Source organism: Aedes albopictus, chromosome 1 (assembly GCF_035046485.1).
Source record: "Aedes albopictus strain Foshan chromosome 1, AalbF5, whole genome shotgun sequence".
NCBI lineage: Eukaryota > Metazoa > Arthropoda > Insecta > Diptera > Culicidae > Aedes > Aedes albopictus.
In genome coordinates this window covers 311,654,242-311,677,923 of record NC_085136.1, presented here as the reverse complement: position 1 = coordinate 311,677,923, position 23,682 = coordinate 311,654,242, and the positions used below count along the sequence as shown (strand labels likewise).

The 23,682-nt window shown below is 44.2% G+C and overlaps 1 protein-coding gene across 1 annotated transcript; it reads right to left on the bottom strand.

Moving 5' to 3' along the window:
• Positions 1-1,656: 1,656 nt before the first annotated feature.
• On the bottom strand, positions 1,657-23,609 carry LOC109402406 (glucosidase 2 subunit beta). Its single transcript, XM_019675080.3, has 3 exons — positions 22,817-23,609; positions 2,555-3,354; positions 1,657-2,489 (listed from the first exon to the last, which is right to left on the bottom strand). Exons 1-3 carry the CDS (start codon positions 23,432-23,434, stop codon positions 2,252-2,254), a joined length of 1,656 nt encoding a protein of 551 aa, XP_019530625.3. The 5' UTR covers positions 23,435-23,609; the 3' UTR covers positions 1,657-2,251.
• Positions 23,610-23,682: the final 73 nt, after the last annotated feature.

Here is a 23,682-nt window from a genome sequence, read left to right as displayed (position 1 = left end):
CGGCAGCGTGATCAATGTATGTTAGTTGTAAGCAATAGAACCACCACAGAGCAGGAGCACTGCCTCTCTGTGGTGCGCAATAAAACGTGAGATTGTAGTTCGAAGTCATTCGTCTTCTCCTTATCCTCCGGGAGGAAAATACACAACGTGGGGTCTAGTCAACCGCTGGACGAAACAAGTTGTTCTAGGCACAGCTGTACATGCCGACAAAAACGAAGCTTTATCCAAAACAGCCTGAATTTAAATTAACTGAACAAAAATGAACTACTTCGGCGTATTATTCATCCATAATAGTTGTTTTGTAATGAAATGGCTTTATAGGTGTAAATAATGTACGAAATTCGTAAAAGTCTCATGGTGTCCATATTGCCCCATGGGGGTGCCCATTCTGCCCCGTATGCTTGAAGACGGTCATGAAAAACTAACATTTTTCAAAACATTTTTTGAAGTGGAAAATAATTTTTCTTCGTGAGCATTCTTATGCAATAGATGCTAAATAGACTTTAAAAGGATACACATGTATCAAAAAACTAAACTTTTTTGACATCTTGCCAGGTAAAGTTGGCAAAAACCTTAGGGTGTCCATATTGCCCCGCCTACCCCTACTGCTGCTTCTAAGTGCAATTAATTCTTTCGCATGTTTAATAAATCCCTCGATTTGAATAAACTTGTAAAAGATCTTTTCGATCACATGGTCGGCAGATGGTCGCTTGCATTAGAGTTGGGCACCGCACAACACGCAATCCCAAAGACATTAATGCGGATCACACCCGTAATGCAATCCACATTCAGCCATACGATCAACACGATCTTGTACGAGTTGTTTCTTATCTAATGAGTGATTAAACCAATCAACACTTGCCAGTGACTGAAAGTAGAAAAACACCGAGTATGTGTCAAATGTTATTTATGATGATAAACTTACCTTACCTTACCGGTCAGACTAAGGTCTGAGTGACCTCTGCTGTACATAGGAGTCGTCTCCATTCTACTCGGTCCATGGTTGTGCTTCTGTATCTTCTTGTACCGGACAGATGGCTCGAGAACCATTTTAGTCGTGTTACTATCCGACATCCTAATGGCGTGACCCGCCCACCGTAGCCTCCCGATTTTTGCGGTGTGGACGATGGTTGGTTCTCTCAGTAGCTGAGGCAGTTCGTAGTTCATTCGCCTTCTCCAATTCCCGCCTTCCATTTGCTCTCCGCCGTAGATGGTACGCAGCAACTTCCGTTCCAAAACTCCAAGGGCGCGTTGGTCCTCTGCACGTGGAGGCCATGCTTCATGCCCATAGAGGACTATCGGTCTAATCAGTGTTTTGTAGATAGTTAACTTCGTGTGACGGCGATCTTTGTTCGATCGTAGAGTTCTGCGGAGTACAATGCTCGATTTCCTGCCACAATGCGTCTCTGCTGGTGTCTTTGTCGGCGGTCACCAGTGAGTTCAAGTACACGAATTCTTCAACTGCCTCGATTTCATCACCGTCGATAGAAATTCGGGTTGGCAGGCGCGGTGGTTCTTCCCTGGAGCCCTTTGCCATCATGTACTTTGTCTTCGACACAGTAATGATGCTCAATGATAAACTACTGAAAGAAATGATCAAACCAACCAAAACATGTGATTCGCAAGAGACTGCCACCACCCACAAATTAGAACGCATTTTTTTTTACTTTTTCATGTTTTATTCACTCATTCAAGACATAAAAACCGTCGCTGAGAAGTGTCCTCTTCTAGTTTGTCCTACACGGATTTCTTTTCTCATTACCATCGGCTTGATTGTTACTTTATTTCTCTAACATCGATTTCCATCACACGCTACCCTTAAGGTGTTGTTGTATATGATTGTAACGTCTAGCAAGTTAAAACGAAGGAATGTGAGTGTCCAAATGATGTTTTACATAAAAATAGAAGTATCCGACCTAATCAAAAGATGTTTTTTACTGCTTCCTGAGACATATTCTGGGGGGATCATTTAATATTTTCTACTTTACCTCTTTAAATCAGTCCTACTAAAGAATCATTCAATCCAATCGGCACTATCAACTAATGAACCCTTTTTTCGACAATCAACGAACTTTTAAAACCTAATTGAAATGATATCCTATGTTTTAATGCGCTAACTCGTTCTGTTTCTCTTATCTAGCGGTTGATCAGTTTTTGATGACATGAAGAACAAACGCCCAGTGATTTATCGCGGCATCCTAAAGAAAAATGTTCTATTCGATGTTTTCCTCTATTTCCGCCTCCGGTTTTCTTACAGTTCGTCGTGCTCATGCTCTCGGTTGGCATCGTCGACGGAGCAGGCGGCCGGTGTTTGGACGCGGTACTCGTACTCGCACCGGTTCGGCTCGGTGACGGAGGTAATCCTGGTGTCCAGGCCGCACTCCAGGTGGACTATGGCCGACCGAGCCGGCCCGTTCCAGCAGGTGGCCCCGTTGCCGTACCGCATCACGGTGTGGTCCGGGGTGGCCCACTTGTCCCAGGTGCCCAATCTGTAAGTAGAAGATTCCATTAAGTTTTGATTGCGGATAAGGTCCCGTAAGTTGCATTGCCATACCTTGTTTCTGCGCCGCCGTTCTTCGGCTGTTGAATGGCCTTGTCGAAGAGGCACAGCTTGTAGACATACTCGCGATCCTCGTAGTTGATGCACTCGCCATTCAGCGGAGCAAATTCCTCGTCCTTCCCAAAGTCCTTGTTTAGCAGATCTTCAATCTTGCGCATTTCTTGGTCAATCTCACGAACATGCCGATCGGCTTCGTTATGTTGGTTTCTGGCCTCGTTAGCCTTTCGGATGAGCTCTTGAGTTTCCGGATCGTAGTCCTGCTTCGGTTCCTCGGCCGTGTCGACCTGCCCTTCGCCGACCTCTTGCTCATCCAGACCTTCGTCTTCCTCTTCCTCCTCGTCGTGATCAGCGGCCTCTTCTTCCTCGGGATAAGGTTGAGTCGGTTCGCTTCCGTCCAGGTCGTATCCGTCATGTTCATTCTGCAACTCGGCTTCTTCCGTTTCGTACTGTCCTGTTTCACGTTCTTCCTTGTCCAACTCATCGTCATCGCTCGGTGGTTTGAACAGTCCCGAATCCAGCATCAGGAACGGTTTGATCTTTGGCCAGCACAGTGTGACGAACGTTTCGAAATCGACCTGTTCGTGCTCGTCCAGGAAATAGCGAGCTTCATCCTCGGCGACCGCTCCGTCCCGGTTCCGGTCGAACACGATGCGGGTCTGCAATTCCTTGACTTCCAGCATTCCGTTCTGGTTGGAATCGTACTTGCGGAACGTTTCCTCCGCTTCCTCGCGGTTGCTAATTGCTTCCGCTTCCTGTTTGGATTTGCGGGCTTCCTCCTCGCGGTCGCGATATACCTGGCATAAGATGGGAAAATAAGCGCTTTTAGAATGGATTGAGCATTTCAACCTCTGCTCAATAGTGTTCGAAGCGATCTGAAACCAATTTTGATCCAAAGGCAAGATAGCTGTCGACGAAGAACTCCAGCTTTTAAAGGCAAACACGCGGAACTTTTCGATGAATGGTTGGGTCTCTGCTACAAAAGAAAAGTGGAGCTTTTCCTGAAACCCGACGCTAAATCTGTATTCTGTCCAAAACATTTGGTTCCCTTCAGATGATTTCGAAGGGTTCGACAAGACATGATTGACGACGAATAAATAAACAATGTTTTGCGGTGAGGACAACTACAATACTGTGGTTGAAGACGAAGTCGAGGATGTACGAAGATCTAACCAATCGAAGATTGATGTGCCATTTCAGCAAGACGAACTCTGTACGTATAAGGAAGCTATGCGCAGTCAGGAAAGTCGAGAGTGGAAAGGAAGCGATGGACGAAGTGTTTGCATCCCTCCAAGAGAAATCTACATGGGATATCGTGGAGAATTCCACGAATCGGAAGCCAATCGGTTGCAAACAGATCTTCAAGGAGAGGCTCGACGACAAGCTCGACGAGTCAGGATCAAGTAAACCGTTACAAGGCGCGACTCGTATCACAGGGTTATAGTCAGGCAGAATTCAATCTTCTGGAGAAATAAGCGTCAGCAAGAAGAACGAGATCGTGAAGCGATGGAAGAGCTGTACCGCGTTATGGACACACGGTAGTGCCACAAGCTGACATGTGCCTAGATCAGGCAATCACGGGAATCTTCTCATTACCAGCATTACGATGGGCACCTCAATGGCGACGCTGCGCTGCATGCATCGAACACGGAGAAACAAAAGTACCCAAAAGTGAGTTCAATCCACCCAACTTCGAGGTTGCGTGCGGGAAGCCAATTTTGAGTTGATGGAGTTGATGTTGAGGTAGGTAGTTTGCATTTAGGCGTATTCGGCCAAAGTACCTAAAGTGGAAGTTTTTTTACTCAATCGTCAGTTAAATTTACTCAACTTTCGGTTCTATGTCACTTACTCAATTTTGGCTTCCCGCATGGAACTCTCAAAGTTGGGTTGTTTTGCTATTCACTCTTTGACAACAACAAAGAGAGCGTATGAAAGAGGATGCAAAAAAGAACTCAAAAGTGAGTTTAAAAATACTCAAATTTGGGTTTTCTTGTTTTTCAGTGAAGGTGGCGTGGTAAAAGGTCTAGGAGTACGTGAGCAGGATCAAAGACCCTACCTCCAAGAGATTGAGGAGGAGGTTGGCCTGTTGAAAAACAACAAATCCGCTGGAGTAGATCAACTACCAAGCGAGTTACTAAAACACGGCACAAATTTCCCAAATGGAGGAGAACGTGCCTCTGGAGCCGACCTACTGATACTAAAACACGATGGAGAAGCAGTGGTAAGAGCACTACACTGGGTCATCACCAAGATTTGGGAGGAGGAAGTATTACCGGAGGAATGAATGAAAGGTATCGTGTGTCCCATCTACAAAAAGGGCGTTGGATTTCGGGAACTATCGCGCGATCACACTACTGAGCGCTGCCTACAAGATACTCTCTCAAATTTTATGCAGCCGTCTATCATCGATTGCAAGAGAGTTCGTGGGGCAATATCAGGCTGGATTTATGGCTGACCGCGCTACAACGGACTAGATGTTCGCCATCCGCCAGGTGTTGCAGAAATGCCGCGGAGACAACGTGCCCACACATCACTTGTTCATCGATTTCAAATCGGCGTATGATACAATCGATCGGAAACAGCTATGGCAGATTATGCACGAATACAGATTTCCGGATAAACTGATACGATTGATCAAGGCGACGATGGTTCGAGTGATGTACATGGTTCGAGTACTCAGTGCGGGGACAGTGCTTCAGAGAAAATGTTGGAAATGATGCCGACCTAGGATGCCGACCACCCCAGCTCAATAAAGGAAGAATAAAACAGTGTTTATGGACGACATTCAGTCGAAGAAAACAAATCGATAAATCTATACATAGTTCGCAACAAGGCTCGGCAGCAACATTGACGGCGAGTAAAACAGGGACGATCCGAAAACCCAGCACGGCTACAAAGAGCCTCGCAAGGATCGACAAAACCAACCTACAAACTATATTGGAAGTGGCTCTCCTCGAGCCACTAGACTTCGAGAAGGAGTTTCACGGCCACCCAATCGACGTTGGAAAGATCATAGCACAGGATAGTTTCACCAGGCAAAAGGACGTCATCAAAATAGGTCGATTGCGTTTCAAAATCATTCTAGAGCGGAAGGAGCACTACCCACAACTGGAGAAGATGCGGTTCGAGAAGCATAACCTCCGGTTGTTTGCACCGAAGTCGGTGTCCCAAACCACCTGCTTCGTGCGACGTATCCCCAAGGAGTACGACGAGGAAGAGATTCAGAGGAACCTGGCAACAAGTGTGCCGATCCTCAAAGTGGAAAGGATCATGAAACGGAGTCAACAAGGAACGGAAGAGCTGGTGCCAATAAGGAATGTTAAGGTGGTCGTCAAAGGGTGGAAAGGTTCCCGAATCGTTCCGGATGTACGACTGTCCGGTTAGAACAGAGCTCTACGTGTTCCCGGTGAAGCAGTGTCAGATATGCTGGAGATTCGGGCACAGTCAGAAGCTCTGCCGAAAGAAAAGCAGATATCCGTCTTGCGCCGAAGAATACCCCCTGTACGAAGAACAACAAGTTTGCCAACTGTGGAGGAGTCCATAAAGCAAGCGACAAAGTCTACAAGGAAAGAGTAAGAAGGGAGAAAATACTTAAAACAATGAAGACGGATCAGGTGACCTACGCCGAGGCAGAGTCCCAATCTCCATGGCTGAGCAACAGATTCGACATCCTGGATATCGAGCAAGAAAGAGGAGGTAAAACAACAGGATCGTCAAGTCGAGGCAGTCTACAAGTCAGGACAAAACGGACGACCCCACGTGACAGGAATCAGGAACAATTGAGCGACTGACTCCTCAACGATTGGGATAAGGAAGAGCAGGTACGAGATACGCGAGGATACGTTGTCATCATCGTAGAGACGATTATTGAAAGGTTGTGGCAGGACCTGATCAAGCAGCTGAGGTTGAAGACCTGGCTTAAATCGCTGACCGAACTGAGGGACGAAATAGCAAGGCGGATGCAAGGAGAAGCGACAGGGCTGGAGACAGACCAACTGATAGTGTACATCTTCAGGAGAATCAACGAAATGATCGAATACAACCCAAGGCTTCAACAGGAGGAACAAAGAATAGTCCAAGAGAATCAAAATGGCCAGTAAAATAGCAATCATCCAACACCACATCTAAAACCGAAGACCATCCGAAACAAAAGAAGAACTGTGCACACACATGACACAACTTAAGAATGCCGGAATTCTCCATCCTGGAAACCATAAAAGAGCGAAGCTGGCCGGATCACCGTCATTTCAGCGTATTTGCCAGCCAACATCAGTAATCAAGCGACAGAAGACATCAACAAACTTTTCCATTGGCTAGAGCAGTGATCCTCAGGCCCATTTTTTCAATTGCTCGTATAGTAACACCTGAGTCGATTTGTGAAACATTCAATACGTTATTCTTGATTATTTCCGGAGTAGAACAGCTTCCATAAGAAACATTGCAATGAATTCTACGGCAACATAGAGAACTGCACATCACGTGCGGCCCGCGGGCCGCACTTTGGTGACCGCGGGGCTAGAGCATCTGGAAGGTAAAATCATTGTCGGAGCAGACCTGAACGCCCATCATAACACCTGGAGCCCGGATTTCCCCGAATGTTTCAGAGGAAAACTGGTGAATCAGATCACCATGGATTCCAAATTGATGCTTCTTAACGACGCGTTCTCCACAATGTGCCTAGTCCCAGGAAACCATCCGTCAGCGATCGATCTCATTACCCAAGTGAGACGGAATAGCCAGGAAAGCAAAGTGGGAAGTATTAGACGAGGAGTTTGGGAGATGAAATCCCTAGATTAAAAAAAAAAACTATGAAACGCGTTAATCAACACAAGGTACCTAATAGAAGATCTTAATGGAATGAGACTACAATACATCTACAATCCGGAAAAAATGCAGGAGATCTTCGAAGAAACATTAGTAAAGGAAAGGCATCCTACATAGTGAAGAACAAAAAATGAAATTTCCTAAAAAGATAATGGACTAAAGAACTCTCTTTGATGTACAAATAAAAAAGAGAGGCCATTAGAACGTTCAATCGCAATCGTTCGGAAAACAACTTTACTTGGAGCTACAGAAGAAAAGGGCGATTCACGGTGTGTTGAAACAGGATTATTATCGCACTTTCATGAACCTAAAATATTTTTGCGTTATAAGTTAGCCCTAGCTGTATATATTAAGATTCTGGAGGTTAAAAAATCTTTCATCGGGGAAAATTAAAATAAATTCGATTTTAGTAGTTTATTACTTCTCTCATATGATTATGATATTACGCAAATCTCATGAACCTAAACTCCGCTAGAAAAAAGTCCCCTTTCTAATAATAAATTTGAAACCATTTAGAGAGAAACGAATGCAAAGTCTTTCTACGAGTTTAAATTTATTTGGCGTTCGTTTAATGTGTCCAGCCCACTACAGTCTGCCGAAAGTCACAAATCATAAAAGTCTACATTCCTTCCATATGTCTGGTACATAGATATTTGTAATGGAGGAAAACAAATACTTCCCATTAGTGCGACTCATACATATGAAGAAACACCATACACCTGTGACTCGTACCATTTGCAGCACATACTCTTCATATGCTAATTTGCCTGAAATAGCGGGTATTAGTTGCACATACTTTACATGCCAAACCATGTAACGATACACATAAACGGCGATCACACGGTCACGAAAGATGATTCGATTGCAAAATCATTAAACAAATATGGGAACTTAATCACGCGTATTTTTTAACATTCATGTTAACTGTAAATTAAGTTGTTTTGAGCTAGTTTTGCAGTAATACTTATAGCTCTTCGAATATAATAAAAACTTTTATGTATATTGTGCTCTGATTTTTGCAGGGCTCGATGTTTTACTAACAGGTGAAAATTTATCCTATGAATACTTTTGTTCGCACGTTGGACACATAGGGCCGATTTCTTCACCCTGACTTAAGCGTTAAACCAGGTTTAACTATATAAGCATTTTTTTATGTTTTATGGGTAAGCCTGATTTACCGGTTAATCCGAGGTGAAGAAATCAGCCCTTAGAGAATAGCTTTTAATTATTCTTTTGGCGCACTCCCTTGATACACGTACTTTAAGGTAAGCATATGTATTTTTTTTAATTGTGAAATCAATCAATGTTCGTTTGAAACAGTTTTAGATATGATGATGATGAACCTGGACATGTTAGCGAAATACATGTACGTAAAAAGAATATCGGATTGAGTACGAGACTCTGAAGATTACCTAACCATTGAGGTCGAAATACGTATCTGTCAAAGAATGCAAAATAGTAGTGCAATTAAAAGGAACAGTCCTTAACTCTATTTTTGTTTACTTAGTTTTAGATATTTTCATTGTTGTTTATGCTGAGAACAAATTTAACTAAATTTACAGATAAAATAAAAATTGAAAATGTAGAACAAGATTAAGTAGACATCAATGCTCTGGAAATGTCATAAAATATATAAAAAACAACAACAAACAGTAATGTGCAAAGTGAGGTAAGATTGACGGAATTTGAGGTTTCAATAAAACTTTTTAAGAACTTTTCTTAGTTATTTTATGCTTCAAATAGATATAACACATAGAAGATCGTTGGAAGGTATCGAGTGTACGGGTGACTTTATAATTCAATTCTAATGGATAGTTTCCACTTTGTAAGTACAGTGCAGTGGCTCTTTAGTTTTTTTGCTAGTCGTTTTAATCACTATTCCTTTTTATTTCGTTTTTATCACGCTCTGCAAGGACAAGTGACATTTCTCCCCATACTAAATCTGTTGTCAAACTCACTTTGCAAAAAAGAAGGAATTTTACGAGGAAAAACTATTATTTCATGCAGTCATAACATTGAAACCATTAAAATGCATGAAGTTTTATCAAGAACAAAGTGTCTTATAAAATAAAACTACAGATTACCCAGACGAACTATAAGATGTCATTCACATTGACATATATTAAGCATGCGTTTCATCAAGTAAGGTAAATTCTTAATAGAAACTTGTGATGTTTTGAAAAAGATTTCAATACCATTTTTTTTTTTTTTTTGCTAGGTTTCTAGCTGCACTCTGAATAGAGTTGAAACCTCTACACTAGACCCGAAGATAGAAAAGAGTACGTAATCTTCCAGAAGCAGTTTGCCAGCCGTACGCGGAAAATGATATCCATTAAGACACTGTTGCAACTGACTCAGAAAGATACGGTAGAAGATTGGAAAGTTTTCAATTGGTCAGTCAGTCAGGATTTGTCTATGTAGTGTTATGGTCACACGGTTTGTGTTTGTCTCCTTGTTTGATTTTGTGGTATGGTTAAATATGTTTTTTGTGCTCGTTAAGTCAGCTGTCGCATGTTTGTTTGTTTTTTCATCGAATCAATCGAACCCTGTTTGTTAAAATATAGTCGATCCTGTGTCAAATTGTTTTCTTGATTTCGCTAATCGTTTTCTATTTGTGTTCATCTCTTGTGTCCTTAAATTGTCATCGGTCCAAAATCCACAGAAACATGTAACTGAACTTCTGAACATCTAAGAGATAATCAAAAATACGCCAAGTTGGTCAGTTGATAGCAATAAAATTTTAAAATAATAAAGATTTCATGCAAACTTTCATCCCGCTACAAATACTATTAAAAATATTCAAATTCGTTTAATTGTCCTATCGGTCCTACCTAGATGAACCATGTCATTTTCTCAAGCGTAGCCTAGAAATGTCAACCTACCCGAGCAAAGTCTGATAGCAAATTAAAAACTAATTTTGATGTTGTGATATTGAAAATTTTTATAACTCAGGGTGTTATCGATTTGGTCGTTTTAACGGTTATGTTCGGTCGGAAAAAACTCAAAATCGGTGGACTGTATTTCGGGACTTCCAGGGTACGGTTCTAGACGGGCGGATAATCGGGATTCGGGATAGATCGCGGTCGGAATAATCGTAAGTCGAAAACTTTCACATCAAACTTAACTTTATTAGAAAAACTTGTCAAAACGCGTCGCGTTGTTGCCTCGTCGGCTGGTGGCGTGACTCTGATCGTCTGATCTTCTCTGGCGTTCGCGCTAAAAACTCTCTCTCTCTTCCCTCACGGTCGACGCGTCGTCCTTTCGCTGCGTTTCTCCTTTTCCTTCGCGTTACCTTTCGCAAACGCACATCGTTGCGTTCGGTATTGGGCGCTTTGCTACATTGGGCGCTTTCCGTATGGAACATCATCCCCCGGGTTGAAGCATCCGGGTTCAACATTCTTGTCCGGATCAGGTTGACGTTGGTTCTCCTCAATTGGCAGAATTGACAGCTTTCCTATGGACCGTGTGAAAGTCTTGCCCTCGCTGAAAACCTCCACGACCCGGACCAGATCGTCGTGGCCAGGGTGGACGGCAGTGATGCGGCCCAGCTTCCACTGCAATGGAGGGCGGTTCTTGTCCTTGAGCAAGACGATCATTCCTGGTCGAACGTTGGCAGAAGTGTTTCAGTTTTTCTTCCTGGGTTGCAGACTGCTTAAATAATCGCGGGACCAGGCCCTCCAAAACTGCTCTCGCAGCAGTTGAAGATGCTGCCAGCGACTTAGCCGGCCAACGTTGAGGTCCTGATATGACGGTTCGGGTACTGCAGTCATTGGGCGGCCAATCAAAAAATGGGCCGGCGTAATTACTTCGGGATCAGCTGGGTCTCCAGAAATTGCGAAAAGTGGCCTCGAGTTGAGAACGGCCTCGATTTCGCAAAGTATTGTGGCCATTTCTTCAAAATTTAACGTTTTATTACCTACCACTCGTTTCAGGTGTGTCTTGGTGCACTTCACAGCAGCCTCCCATAGGCCGCCGAACTCGGGCGAATCTGGCGGAATGAAGTGCCACTCAATTTCCTTTGCGTGGCAGTACTGCAAGATTTTGTCGACGTCCGGTTGGTTGCGAAACATCTCGTACAGCTTGTGGAGCTCGTTGTTGGTGCCGTGAAAGTTCGTCGCATTGTCAGAGTGCATCTCCGACACTATTCCCCTACGGCTCACGAAGCGTTGGAGTGCCGCAAGAAAAGCGTCGGACGTCTGGTCGGTCACTAATTCCAAATGTATGGCTTTCGTGGCCATGCACACGAAAACCGCTATGTACGCTTTGATGACCTTGGCTCTGTGGGTCCCCTGCTTCACCAGAATCGGACCAGCATAGTCCACACCAGTGATGCTAAAGGCGGGGGACGGTGTAACACGTTGTCTTGGCAGATCTCCCATGAGTTGCGTGATGTCGGTTGGATTTGCGCGAAAGCATTTCAAGCACGATCGAGTTACCTGTCGTATTGTAGAGCGGGCGCGTAGCAACCAGAAACGTCGTCTGATTGCAGAGAGTAGTCCAGCAGGTCCAACGTGAAGAAGCTCTTGGTGCATTTCCCGGATCAAGCAAAGTGTCACCGGGCTCGCGTTCGGCAGGATCAATTGGTGCTTCGATTCGTTGGGCAGTTTGGAGTGCTTGAGTCGACCCCCGACCCTTAGCACGCCATCGTCGGTGAGAATCGGGTTGAGATTCCCAATTCGTTTGCAAGGCGTCTTGGTTTTTACTCGCTGGATCTCGTCTCCAAGTTCGACGTGCTGAATCACTTTTACAAGGACGATCGTCGAACGTCGAAGTTCTACCACGGAGAAATGTCGATTGATGATGCGATCAGCTTTCGGAGTTCGGATGTTGTTCCAGAACCGCAATACCCATGCGATTATTCGTTGAAGGCGACGGAAAGAACTGCAGGTCTTGAATATTTCCAGCGGCTCTTCAATGAGCGCCGGCATAGCTGCTACGTTGACCTTCAATTCCGGTAGATCGTCGTCGGAAACCACTTTCGGCACATCGGGACCGGCGACCGGTGCACAGTGATGCGGCTCCATACAAAAGGTGGCGAAAAGTCTTAACATGAATTATATACCTTCACAGCTTACCAAACTTTGTTATTTATTAGAATTAGTTATCAAGAAGACATTTTGACATCCCATGAGTCACATTGGCCACTTTTAGGACTATTCCGGAATCCTGGTTCCCCCGGGGAACAGGACAATTTTTGGATATTTTTAGAACCCATCTTGCGACACGCCATTTTTCATGATTTTGAAAAATAGGTCCAGTAGAAGTCATTTCCGGACTTTTGGGTGAGATTGGCCACTTTCAGGACCGTTCCGGAATCATGATTCCCTTGGGGAAGAGGACAATATTTTGATGTTTTTAAAACCCATCTTGCGACACACCATTTTTCATGATTTTGCAAACACGTTCCATTAGAAGTCATTTCCGGAATTTTGAGTTAGATTGGCCACCCGGAATCCTGGTTCCCTCGGGGAAGAGGACATTTTTTGGATGTTTTCAAACTCCATCTTGCGACACACTATTCTTCATGAATTTTAAAAATATGTACATTAGTAGTCATTTCAGCACCTTTTCTAAATGGCCATCTAGAAAACATGACTCCACTCAAAAGTCAAACGAATGAACATGTGCAAGTATACGGAACCGTCTGAGATTATTTTTTTAAATCGCGGCTTTATAAAACAATTGTTAATATTTGTGTTATATTGAGCAAAATCTAAGCTTGATTATTAAAAATTATTGAAATACAAATCAGTTGGTGTGTTATAATTTAGTTCTTCAAATTGCTCAATATGTCCTTACAACAATAGCATTTAAATTAGTTATACATTTCGTTTCATCAGTTATTATGATCAAAATTTTAATTTTTCTTTTTGACTTATCCTAATAAAAAAAAACAGAAAAAAATAAGAATAATATTTATTTGATATCCATGGGTGAACCGATTGCTAACGACGATGATAACTATAAAGAAGCTTGTTCAATATACGACAAAAAATTTAATTACAAAAGGTTGTAGGGCAAAAGGTAAATGGACAAAGGGTAGAAAGGCAAAAGGTACTACATTGTAATTCGAAACAGTAACCATATTACTTGAAAGGTAGCCTATGGATTAAAGATAGAAGATTTGATTGGAATATTGCCATTTAAATTCTAACCATTACTATGACAACGAATGTCGTAGAACAGGCTATGAATTAAAGAAGGATAAATCTCTAGCTGATATATCAACAAACAAAACGAAATCAGATATAGTAGTAATAATGTGGAGGAATTGCTCATCTTAAAATAATCTCTGGGAAAATATAGCTTGACAGAATGACGAATTTCTCAAGATTAAAAATATAAGAAACAAATGTATTATTCGTAAGTACGCTAATTATTTTCTAGCATTACTAGAAAGAATATTATTCAAAAGAATATAGAATACTATTTAAAAAAAGTTTTTGTAATTACGCCAATAACTGTAAAAACAAGTAACTCGAGAGAACAGCCATCGTTCAAAAGAGGTATAAGTTCTTCAAAACACTTATACCAGGTAAACACCAACTATTATAATAAGCCCAGATTAGGTTCGATTTCGATCAGAAAAAAAATGTCGACTTCCTGGATATAGTGCGGTATTATGCCTATTATGCAAAATACAAATACAATACAATGGAAAGCAAAAGAAACCCTGCATTTAATAATTATGGAAGCGCTAAAAGAACTCTAAGTTGAAGAGATGCAGGTCAAGTTGCAGTGAGAACATAAAACAGGAAAAAAGATGGTCGCATCGGCATTGTATCTCTTCTTTATGTTGTCAATTCAACATTCGTCCTTCTGTCCTTTCAACCTTCTGTACTATTTTTTTTTTGTTTCGGCCTTTTGTCCATTCGACCTTTCATCCATTCGACCTTTTGTCCATTCGATCTTTTGTCCTTTTTTTGTCCATTCGACCTTTAGTCCATTCGTCCTTCTATCCTTTCGATCCTAGTTATTTCATTTATTTCGATCTTTCGACCTTTTGACCTTCGACCTTCGACCTTTTGATTTTTGACCTTTTGTCTTACAACCCCCTGAGAGCATATTTTTTTTATTCTTTCGACCCTTTGTCCATTCGTCCATTTGTCATTTTGTCCATTCGACCTTTTGTTCATTCGACCTTCTGTCCATTCGACCTTCTGTCCATAGACTTTCGACCTTTTGTCTTTAGACGTTCTGTACTTCGAACTTTTCTGCTATAGCCCATCCGTTCAGGCACAACCCGAAGAACATTCATAAAACATCACACGAAAGAGCTGTTACACGCTATGTTTTGACGTTACTACATACATGTTTCTTGCCACAAGTTCCCTGGAGCACCCCGAAACGTCCGAAAATTTTCTAGCATAGCTTCCGCTATCGATGATCTGTTTCAGCCAGCAGAATACCCTATAGTGTAAACATATTTTTTAACTTTACTTAAAACCAGGTTTCCTATAGACCTAAATTGTTGAAGATGCTGTAAGTGTTATAGTCAACATGATATGCTTTGTAGTCGATTCCCGGTGATCATTGTACCACAAATATTTTTTTTACTTCAACATCGAGTTCTAAACCAAATTTTCAATCGAATGATATATAAAATGGTGTTGTTTGGTTAAAATGTCATTGGGCTGTAAGGGTTTGATTTTCCGCGTTTATATATGACCCTAGTGTATTATTTATAATTTTTTTGTTCAGCTCGTACCGTTTATACTTTATCGAAAATGTTGATGCCATTTTATGTTACCCCAGAATAATAAGTCTCCGTGCATAAATAAATAAAGTATGCCTATTTTATATTTGAATTTGGGTCATATTGACCCTAGTATACTAATAGAGACAACAACTGAACGCTGCCTTCATTCGAACTGCATGTACGGCTCCGTTAAACTCTAGGACGTGCGAGCTTGGACGGCTCAAGTGAATAACACAAAAATGCAATGAAATCGTTTTAGCATCGCCAATCTCAGCTACAAAAGAAAAAAAAGAACCCATTTTACAGATGCTTTTATCCTGACTACAATGATATGCATACCAAGTCCAGGCACGAACGATATTATTTTGTACTAAATATTGTATCATACTCTATGTTCAAGGGACTTAAAACATATGTTGCGCAAGATTGCGCAAGATGACCCATTGATTTTCTGAAAGACGACGTGAAAATCTTCAAAATAAGCATAGCGTGAAATGTGTCCAACTGCGTCCCCATATTTGAAAACTTAGTTGATTTTTTTTTCGTTTCCCCATACATTTTACAAAGAAACTAAAAATGCAACACTTTTCAACACATACTTTGTAATGCTGTGAAAAAATCAATTTCGGTCCAATCTTATTGAAACTTTGGTAATAAGCTCTCGAAACATATAGAAATAGTACAAAAATAGTACAGGACCCATATCTGAAAGTTGATTTTTTGACTTTTCGCCGCCCTCGCATCACTGTGCGGTGAGTTGATATACTCGCCACCAGTCCAAAACAGTTCGCTGATGGTTAGCTCGCATGGCATAAGCCCACGAGATACGATGTCTGCCGGGTTGTGGTGAGAGCGAACGTATTTCCATGTGTACCCCTCCGAGTTGGTTTGGATCTCGTTGATGCGGTTGCAGACGAATGTTTGTAGCTGGTAGGGGTGCTTCTTCAGCCACGAGAGAACGATTTCGCTGTCGGAGTACAACACTACGTGTCGGATCGGAATGGTGAGGGCTGGTAGTACCTTGCACACCAGCCGGACGAGCAAGAGTGCGGCGCACAATTCCTTGCGCGGAATCGTGAGTGGATGAAGCGGGGCCACTTTGGTCTTGCTTATCAGCAACCGTGACTTGATGGTTCCATCTTCCAGTGTGCTTTGGATGTACACACATGCTCCATACGCCACATTGGATGCATCTGCGAATCCATGTAGCTCGTAGTAGACTGCACCATGGAACGTGACTTGGCGGGGGATTTTGATTTGCAGCAGGTTTGGTAGCGCATCACTGAGTTCGTTCCATTCCATTTGGGTTCGTTCATCCACAGGTTCGTCCCAATCCAGTTTGCATTGCCACAAGCGTTGCACCAGTAGCTTTGCCAGCAGAATGGATGGGGCAAACAGTCCTAATGGGTCGAAGTGTTTGGCTACCTCCGAATAGATGATCCTCTTTGTAGCGGGTTGTTGGGCTTGTTCTGCTGTCGATTTGGAGCACTCAGCAATCAAAAGCTCATCGGTGGCCGGCTCCCACAGCAGGCCGAGAACTTTGATCACTTCGTTGACATGGCGATCTGCAAGCGGTTTCAGCGATTCTCGTTCGTCGTCTGGGATGAGTTCCAGGAGCTGAGGTGAGTTGGAGCACCATTTGTGAATTGGAAACCCACCACGGGCCAGCATCTCCTTCAGCTGGCGCTGCGCTTCGATGGCTTCGTCGATTGTAGCAGTCCCTGAGAGCACGTCGTCAACGTAACAATCGAATTTGATTATTTGCGCTGCTACAGGGAATTCTTCAGCTTCGTCGTTGGCAAGTTGCGTTAGGCTTCGGGTTGCTTGGAAGGGTGCTGAAGCCGTACCGTACGTAACGGTTAGCAACTCCAGGATTTTCAGTGGTTCGGTCGGATGCTCCCTCCAAAAGATGCGCTGCTTGTGTGTGTCCTCGGGATGGACAACTATCTGACGGTACATTTTCTTTATGTCCGCCGTGAAAACGTATCGATGTTGACGGAATCGAATCATGATTGAAAGGATGTCGCTTTGGACTACTGGACCCACCAGTAGCGCTTCGTTGAGGGACGGGTTCGTCGGAGCGGATTTAGCGCTAGCGTCGAAGACGACGCGACACTTCGTTAACGAGCTGCCTGGGCGTAGTACCGCGTGATGCGGCAAATAGTATGGCTTCAGATTCGGGTTGTCGTTGGCCACATCCACTTCTCGGCAATGGCCGAGCTGCTGGTACTCTCGCATGAAGTCCAGATATTGCGTTTTCAGTTCGGGATTGCGCTGCAGCCGATTCTCTAGCATGAAAAAGCGTTTCAATGCCAGGTTTCGGCAGCTGTCCATCTGGTCGGCATTCGCTTTGAACGGCAATCGGACGACGAATCGTCCGGTTTCGTCTCTCGAGTGAGTAGACGAAAAATGATCTTCGCATTGCTGCTCCTCGGGCGAAAGGGTGGCTGCATTGGGAACCTCTTCGACTTCCCAGAACCGTCGGATCATCCCTTCAACGGAATCGAGAGATGCAACATGGGAGTACTGCACCGCTCCATCGTTTCTTGTTGGCTGGTACGCGCCGGTAACCAACCATCCCAAGTGCGAGTTACGTAGTTCGGGCAAACCGTCGTCGAGTGTGATGTGCCCTGGCTTCATTAGCGCGAAGAACAACTCCGCGCCAATCAGCATGTCAACTTTGTCGGTTCGGAAGAACGACGGGTCGGCCAGCTGAATGCCGTCTGGGAGCAGCCAACTTGTAACATCGATGTCGGTCGTCGGGATCGCTCCAGTGACTTTGGGGGTCACCAGGCATTCCAGTGTGGCATGGAAATCGCTGCATCGGGATTGGAAGTGCACTTCAACCTTGTCTCGTGCTAGACTTCGGACATTGTTGATGCCAGAAATCGGAACATTAGCACGCTTCTTCTCCATGCCGAGAGTGTTCGCCATATTCTCGGTGATGAAATTCGCTTGTGACCCACTATCGAGAAGGACTCGACACTGCTGGGTTTGGTTGTTTCGATCGGTGACCAGGACCACCGCTGTCAGCAGTAGCACTGTTTTCGGAGCGTCGGCGTTGTCCAGATGGCAGGCGGTCGTAACGGTTTCTGGTGGTGGGACTGCCTGGGGGGCTGGCACTGTAGACGATTGTCCCTGGCCAGGCTCGTCGTGTTTCGGTTCAGTGGCCACGGTGGCGGTCTTGGATTCTTGCTTCGGGTTCGATTCGTCGTCGTGTAGTTGTGTGTGGTGTCGCTTGTGACACTTTTGGCAGGTCTTCGGTGAAGGGCAGGCGTTGGAACGGTGTCCCTTTCGGAGGCAGTTGAAACAGATGTTCGCCGAACGAACCTTCTCGAACTTTTCAGCACTGGTTAGCGTGCTGAGTTTGTTGCACTGATAGTTTCGGTGTGGAGCATCACAGAAATTGCATTTCTCGTTGGACACTTCGGAGCTCGTCGTCGCCGGATGTGATCGTTGACTGGTAACCTTCGGCGCTGAACTCTGTTGCTTCGGAATTTGCTTCGTTGCTGTCTGCGAATATGCAGCTTCGCATCTCTCCAGCACTTGACACTGTGCCTTCAGGAAGGCTATCGTGGACGCGTATTGCGGTAACTCACCTGGCTTCAGGGTTTGTTCCCATTGCTTGCGTGTCGATTTGTCAAGCGCTGCAGTCAGCAGGTAGACGACCATCAGTTCGGACACTCCGGATACTTGCTGCTTCAAGTACGCTAGACTCTCGACGTGGTTGATGCACTCATCGATGAGGGATCGCAGCTCTCGGTGGGATTCGGACGTCATTCTCTTTAGCGACAGCAGACCGCGGATATGCGTTTCCACGATCACTCGTTTGTTTTCGTAGCGTTCGGTTAGCAGGGTCCAGGCTTGGGCGTAGTTGCCGTCGTTTATCGTCTTGGCATCCAGTACTCCCGCGGCTGCTCCTACCAGTGCCTTATCAAGGTGGTAGAGCTTGATCGCATCCGAGTCGCGGGACTGGGCCATGACGTCCTGAAACATCGCCTTAAACTTCGGCCACTTGGTGTACTCACCGTCGAAAGTCGGGATCGGTGCTTTTAATGGCTGCTGGTGGACGACAACTTGCGCTGGTGGGGCCACCTGGATGACGGGTGTCCGCAAGATACGAGCTTCGACTGCGGCGGATGTGTGTTGGAAATAGTTTTCGAAGCGGATGCACTCATTCTCCTGCGCATTCACCTCGTCGTCCGGGATTATCGCTATAATTTCGCTGTGGTACTTCGAATACTCGTCGTACGCTGAGTGTAGCTTCGCTGCGTACACTTTCAAGTGTGACGGATCGATCGGAGCCTGAACGTTCACGTCCTCGTAGATTCGGAGCACCTTATTCATCACCTGATCTCTTTGGCGTACGAACGATTTCAGTTTCGCTGCAGTTTTCGGGTCGGATATGGCGGATGTCAGATTGGCAACCTTTTGCTTGGTGCCAACCACAGTGTTTCCTCCGGACGCTCCCTCAGTCGTCTCGTCGAAACCCAAGAACTCGTTCTCCGCCATCTTCCTTTTCGATTCTTTTTCTTTTTAGCACTGTTCTGCCGCAGCAGGAATCTTCTTTTTCGCACTGTTCTGCCGTAGCAGGAATTTGGATTTCGCACTGTTCTGCTTCAGCAGGAATCTTCTTCACACTGTTCTGCCGCAGCCGGAATCGGTTTTCGCTCTGTACTGCCGCAGCAGGAATTACTTTTTACACTGTTCTGCCGCAGCAGGAATCGTCGTCGTCGTTCTGCCGCAGCAGTGATTTTTCGCACTTGTTTGCCGCAGCAGGAATCTTCGTCGTCGGTATGCACTGCCGCAGCAGTAAATTTCGCTTTCTTCGCAGCTAGGACCACTTTATCGCGTTCGGTTTTCGAAACGACGCGCACCCGGAAGTCCAATCCGGTTCGTATTGGACCATATGTTCGGTCGGAAAAAACTCAAAATCGGTGGACTGTATTTCGGGACTTCCAGGGTACGGTTCTAGACGGGCGGATAATCGGGATTCGGGATAGATCGCGGTCGGAATAATCGTAAGTCGAAAACTTTCACATCAAACTTAACTTTATTAGAAAAACTTGTCAAAACGCGTCGCGTTGTTGCCTCGTCGGCTGGTGGCGTGACTCTGATCGTCTGATCTTCTCTGGCGTTCGCGCTAAAAACTCTCTCTCTCTTCCCTCACGGTCGACGCGTCGTCCTTTCGCTGCGTTTCTCCTTTTCCTTCGCGTTACCTTTCGCAAACGCACATCGTTGCGTTCGGTATTGGGCGCTTTGCTACATTGGGCGCTTTCCGTATGGAACAGGTTAAAACATCAAAAATGAGAGCAGGAAAATGTTCCTGTGACAGCAAATTGAAAACCATTCCTGCTATCGATGATAGCAAATTGATAACTGTTTTTGTTATCAGAGCAAAAAAATTGAAAAATCGTCTATAGTCATACGCAAGTAACGTTGTTCAGTTAATATAAAGCAGTCAGTTTTTGTCCACAGTGTCACGTCGAACGCATTGACGTCAACAATGCGTTTAAGTGTTCGCACGTTAGCTTTGAATCTATCAGCACAATTAAGTGCTACAAATCTCCTTCCCACTATTGATTCTTCGGTCGATTTTAATTGCTTTATTTAAAGAAAATATAACCAACTAACATATTAAAAATTCGAAAAAGCGACTATGGCATTAATAAATTACTATGTGATAAAAATCAACCGAGAAACGTGGGAAATAGAGCCCAAACAACATTTTGAAGTCAGATGGCTGTAAAAGGTTCCAAAACCTGTCACAAATCCTATAATACTTTTATTAGGATTTGTAACGATCATCAAAACCTTCTCAAATCCAACCGACTTGTAACTATTGCTTGGGAATAGACTCTACTGAGCCCCGGCGGTTCCTCCTGTTTATCGAGCATGTCTGATGCATATGATCAGCCATACTCCATCTGCAGCAGCCGGTTCGTGATGAACCGTTGGAGGCGCATTAAAGTGTTAAAAAGGTGATATGTTTCACTAAAGAACACTACATTACAATAATCAAAAAGAAACTCCTTCACTTTAATACCGTCAACCCCTGCGAACTTGGCCAGGGAAAAAAGATTTCAATACCATTTGTATAATTATCCTTGACCAAATGATTGTTTGATTTAAAAAAATGTTATGACATTCAAATTGTTTATCATGACTAGTTAATATCACGTTAACCCGCTGTTTCATCTTACTCTACCTTTTAAGTGTAGAATTAGCTATAAGTTAAAAAGCTCGTTAATAAAAAAAAATCTCACTCCACCCGTTTCAACTTGCCCCGGGGCACCTTATTTCAAACCGAATGTTGAATAATCATTTTTGAATGCATTTACATAATATGACAATGCCAATCTAATGTATTTTGTGTGAACTTTTTGTTATTTGAGACTCAACAGCCCACTTAACCCCAAGGATGGGAACACTCACTTTCAAAGAGTTACACTCACTTGCTGTTTTCTCGGCTCAGAAGCGTGCTGTCAAGAAACGCTGTATTGACGACTTCTGCCTTGTGGTTTTGTCTAAAAGTTTGCCGAATAGAGTAAGGGTCGCACACGCATACCGAAGTCGTGAGGGAGCTGCGTAGACAACTCTCCACGAGGTGAATGTAAATTACACTCACCTCGTGGAGAGTCGCTTTCACAGCTCTGTCACGAATTTGATATGCGTGTGCGACCCTCACTCTATTCGGCAAACTTTTAGACAAAACCACAAGGCAAAAGTCGTCCATACATCGTTTCTTGATTGCATGCTTCTGAGCTGAGAAAATAGCAAGTGAGTGTAAATCTTTGCAAGTGAGTGTTCCCATCCCTGCTTAACCCTAAAGGTATCAATTTATAAGTAACAAGGAGATAAGTCTTTGAAAATTTTAAGATTTTGTATGGACGAAAGTCCTCAACAGATCAGAAGCAAAACTTTTACAATTGATTCACGCACACTCAGTATAGTCGACTCATACTTTTTGGCAAATATATATATGGATGAGGTATGACATGCAAAGTATGTGCAATTAATATCCGCCATTTCAGGCAAATTAGCACATGAAGGGTATGTGTTGCAAATGGAGGATGGTGTTTCCTTCCAATGTATGAGTCGCCCAAATGGGAAGTATTTAGTACCTCCATTACAAATATCTATTTGCCAGACAAATGGAAGGAATGTAGACTTTTATGATTTATGACTTTCGGCAGACTGTTGTGGGCTGGACACGTGAAACGAACGCCAAACAAATTTATACTCGTTGTAAAGACTTTTGCATTCGTTTCTCTCTAAATGGATTCAAATTTATTATTAGAAAGGGGACTTTTTCTAGCGGAGTTTAGGTTCATGAGATTTGCGTAATACCATATAATATGAGAAAAGTGGTAAACTACAAAAATCGAATTTATTTTAATTTTCCCCGATGAAAGATTTTTTAACCTCCAGAATCTTAATATATACAACTAAGGCTAACTTGTAACGAAAAAATATTTTAGGTTCATGAAAGTGCGATAATAATCCTATTTCAACACACCGTGCGATTGTGAAGAAGGAGCCCAGGAGGACCAAGAGAGCCTACGTGAAGGAGTTGTCGGAGAATAGGTATAGACGAAAGACCCTTTGTACTCAAGGCCTTAGGCGACAATTTTTTCCAACATTGTGCTCAGGCTGTCCAAAATACATGAATTAACCTACGCCTATTTGGTCTGCGACATACAGACTTCTTCAGTGTCCCGTTTCCCCAAACATACCTTCAGAGCAGCACTTTCCAGTGCTTCCGCATCATCCTTGATGGTGGCTTTCTCCTTTCGCAGTGCTTCGGCTTCCGCCTTGGATTTCTCCAGCTCCGCAAAGCGCACCCGTTGTTCATCCTTCAGCGTCTTGCCCCTCTGGCTCATCTCCGTCCGCAGCTGGTTGCCCATCTTGGCCATCTCGGATCGCTGCTTTTCCCGCAGCCGGTCCTCCTTGCCCAGTTCGCTGCAGGTGTTCACGCAACTGGCCCTCGAAGCATACTCATCCGAGGCGTCACAGCAGTCACATATTCCATCGTTCACCCGGTTGCTTGGCAGATTCAACGGTTTGTACCCGGCATTGGTGCAGTGGAACATTCCATTCGGGCAGGCAGCCGTCCCCGGTTCGTCGCTACCGTCCTCGCAGTCACAGTAGTCGTCGTTGACCTGTTCCCACTGGATCGTCTTGCGGCCATCCAAGCACACAAACTTACCGCCATTGTCAACCGGATAGAGACTGGCCCGCGATATGGATACCCCCCGCGGACGGGGCAGCTCCGTCAACACCACGATCCCCAGACTGCACACCGACAGGACCAGCAGCAGCCAGCCACTTTCTCTACCCCGGGCGGACCACATTCCTGCTACGCGCACTGTTGCTACTCAACCAACCCGGCACTTTCTGTTACAATTTTCGCAAAATTGACACCTTTCTACACCAGAAAACTTAAATCCTAATCCAGGCGCGATAAAAACTTCGTGGACAATGATAAAAATGAATGATCTGGACAAAAGTGATTCGTGTGCGGATGGGTTGCGTTTGCGTAAAAGGGAAACAGGCGAAGAGAGCCGGCGGCGGGGGGCTTTTCTTCGTTCGGGCCGGCTGA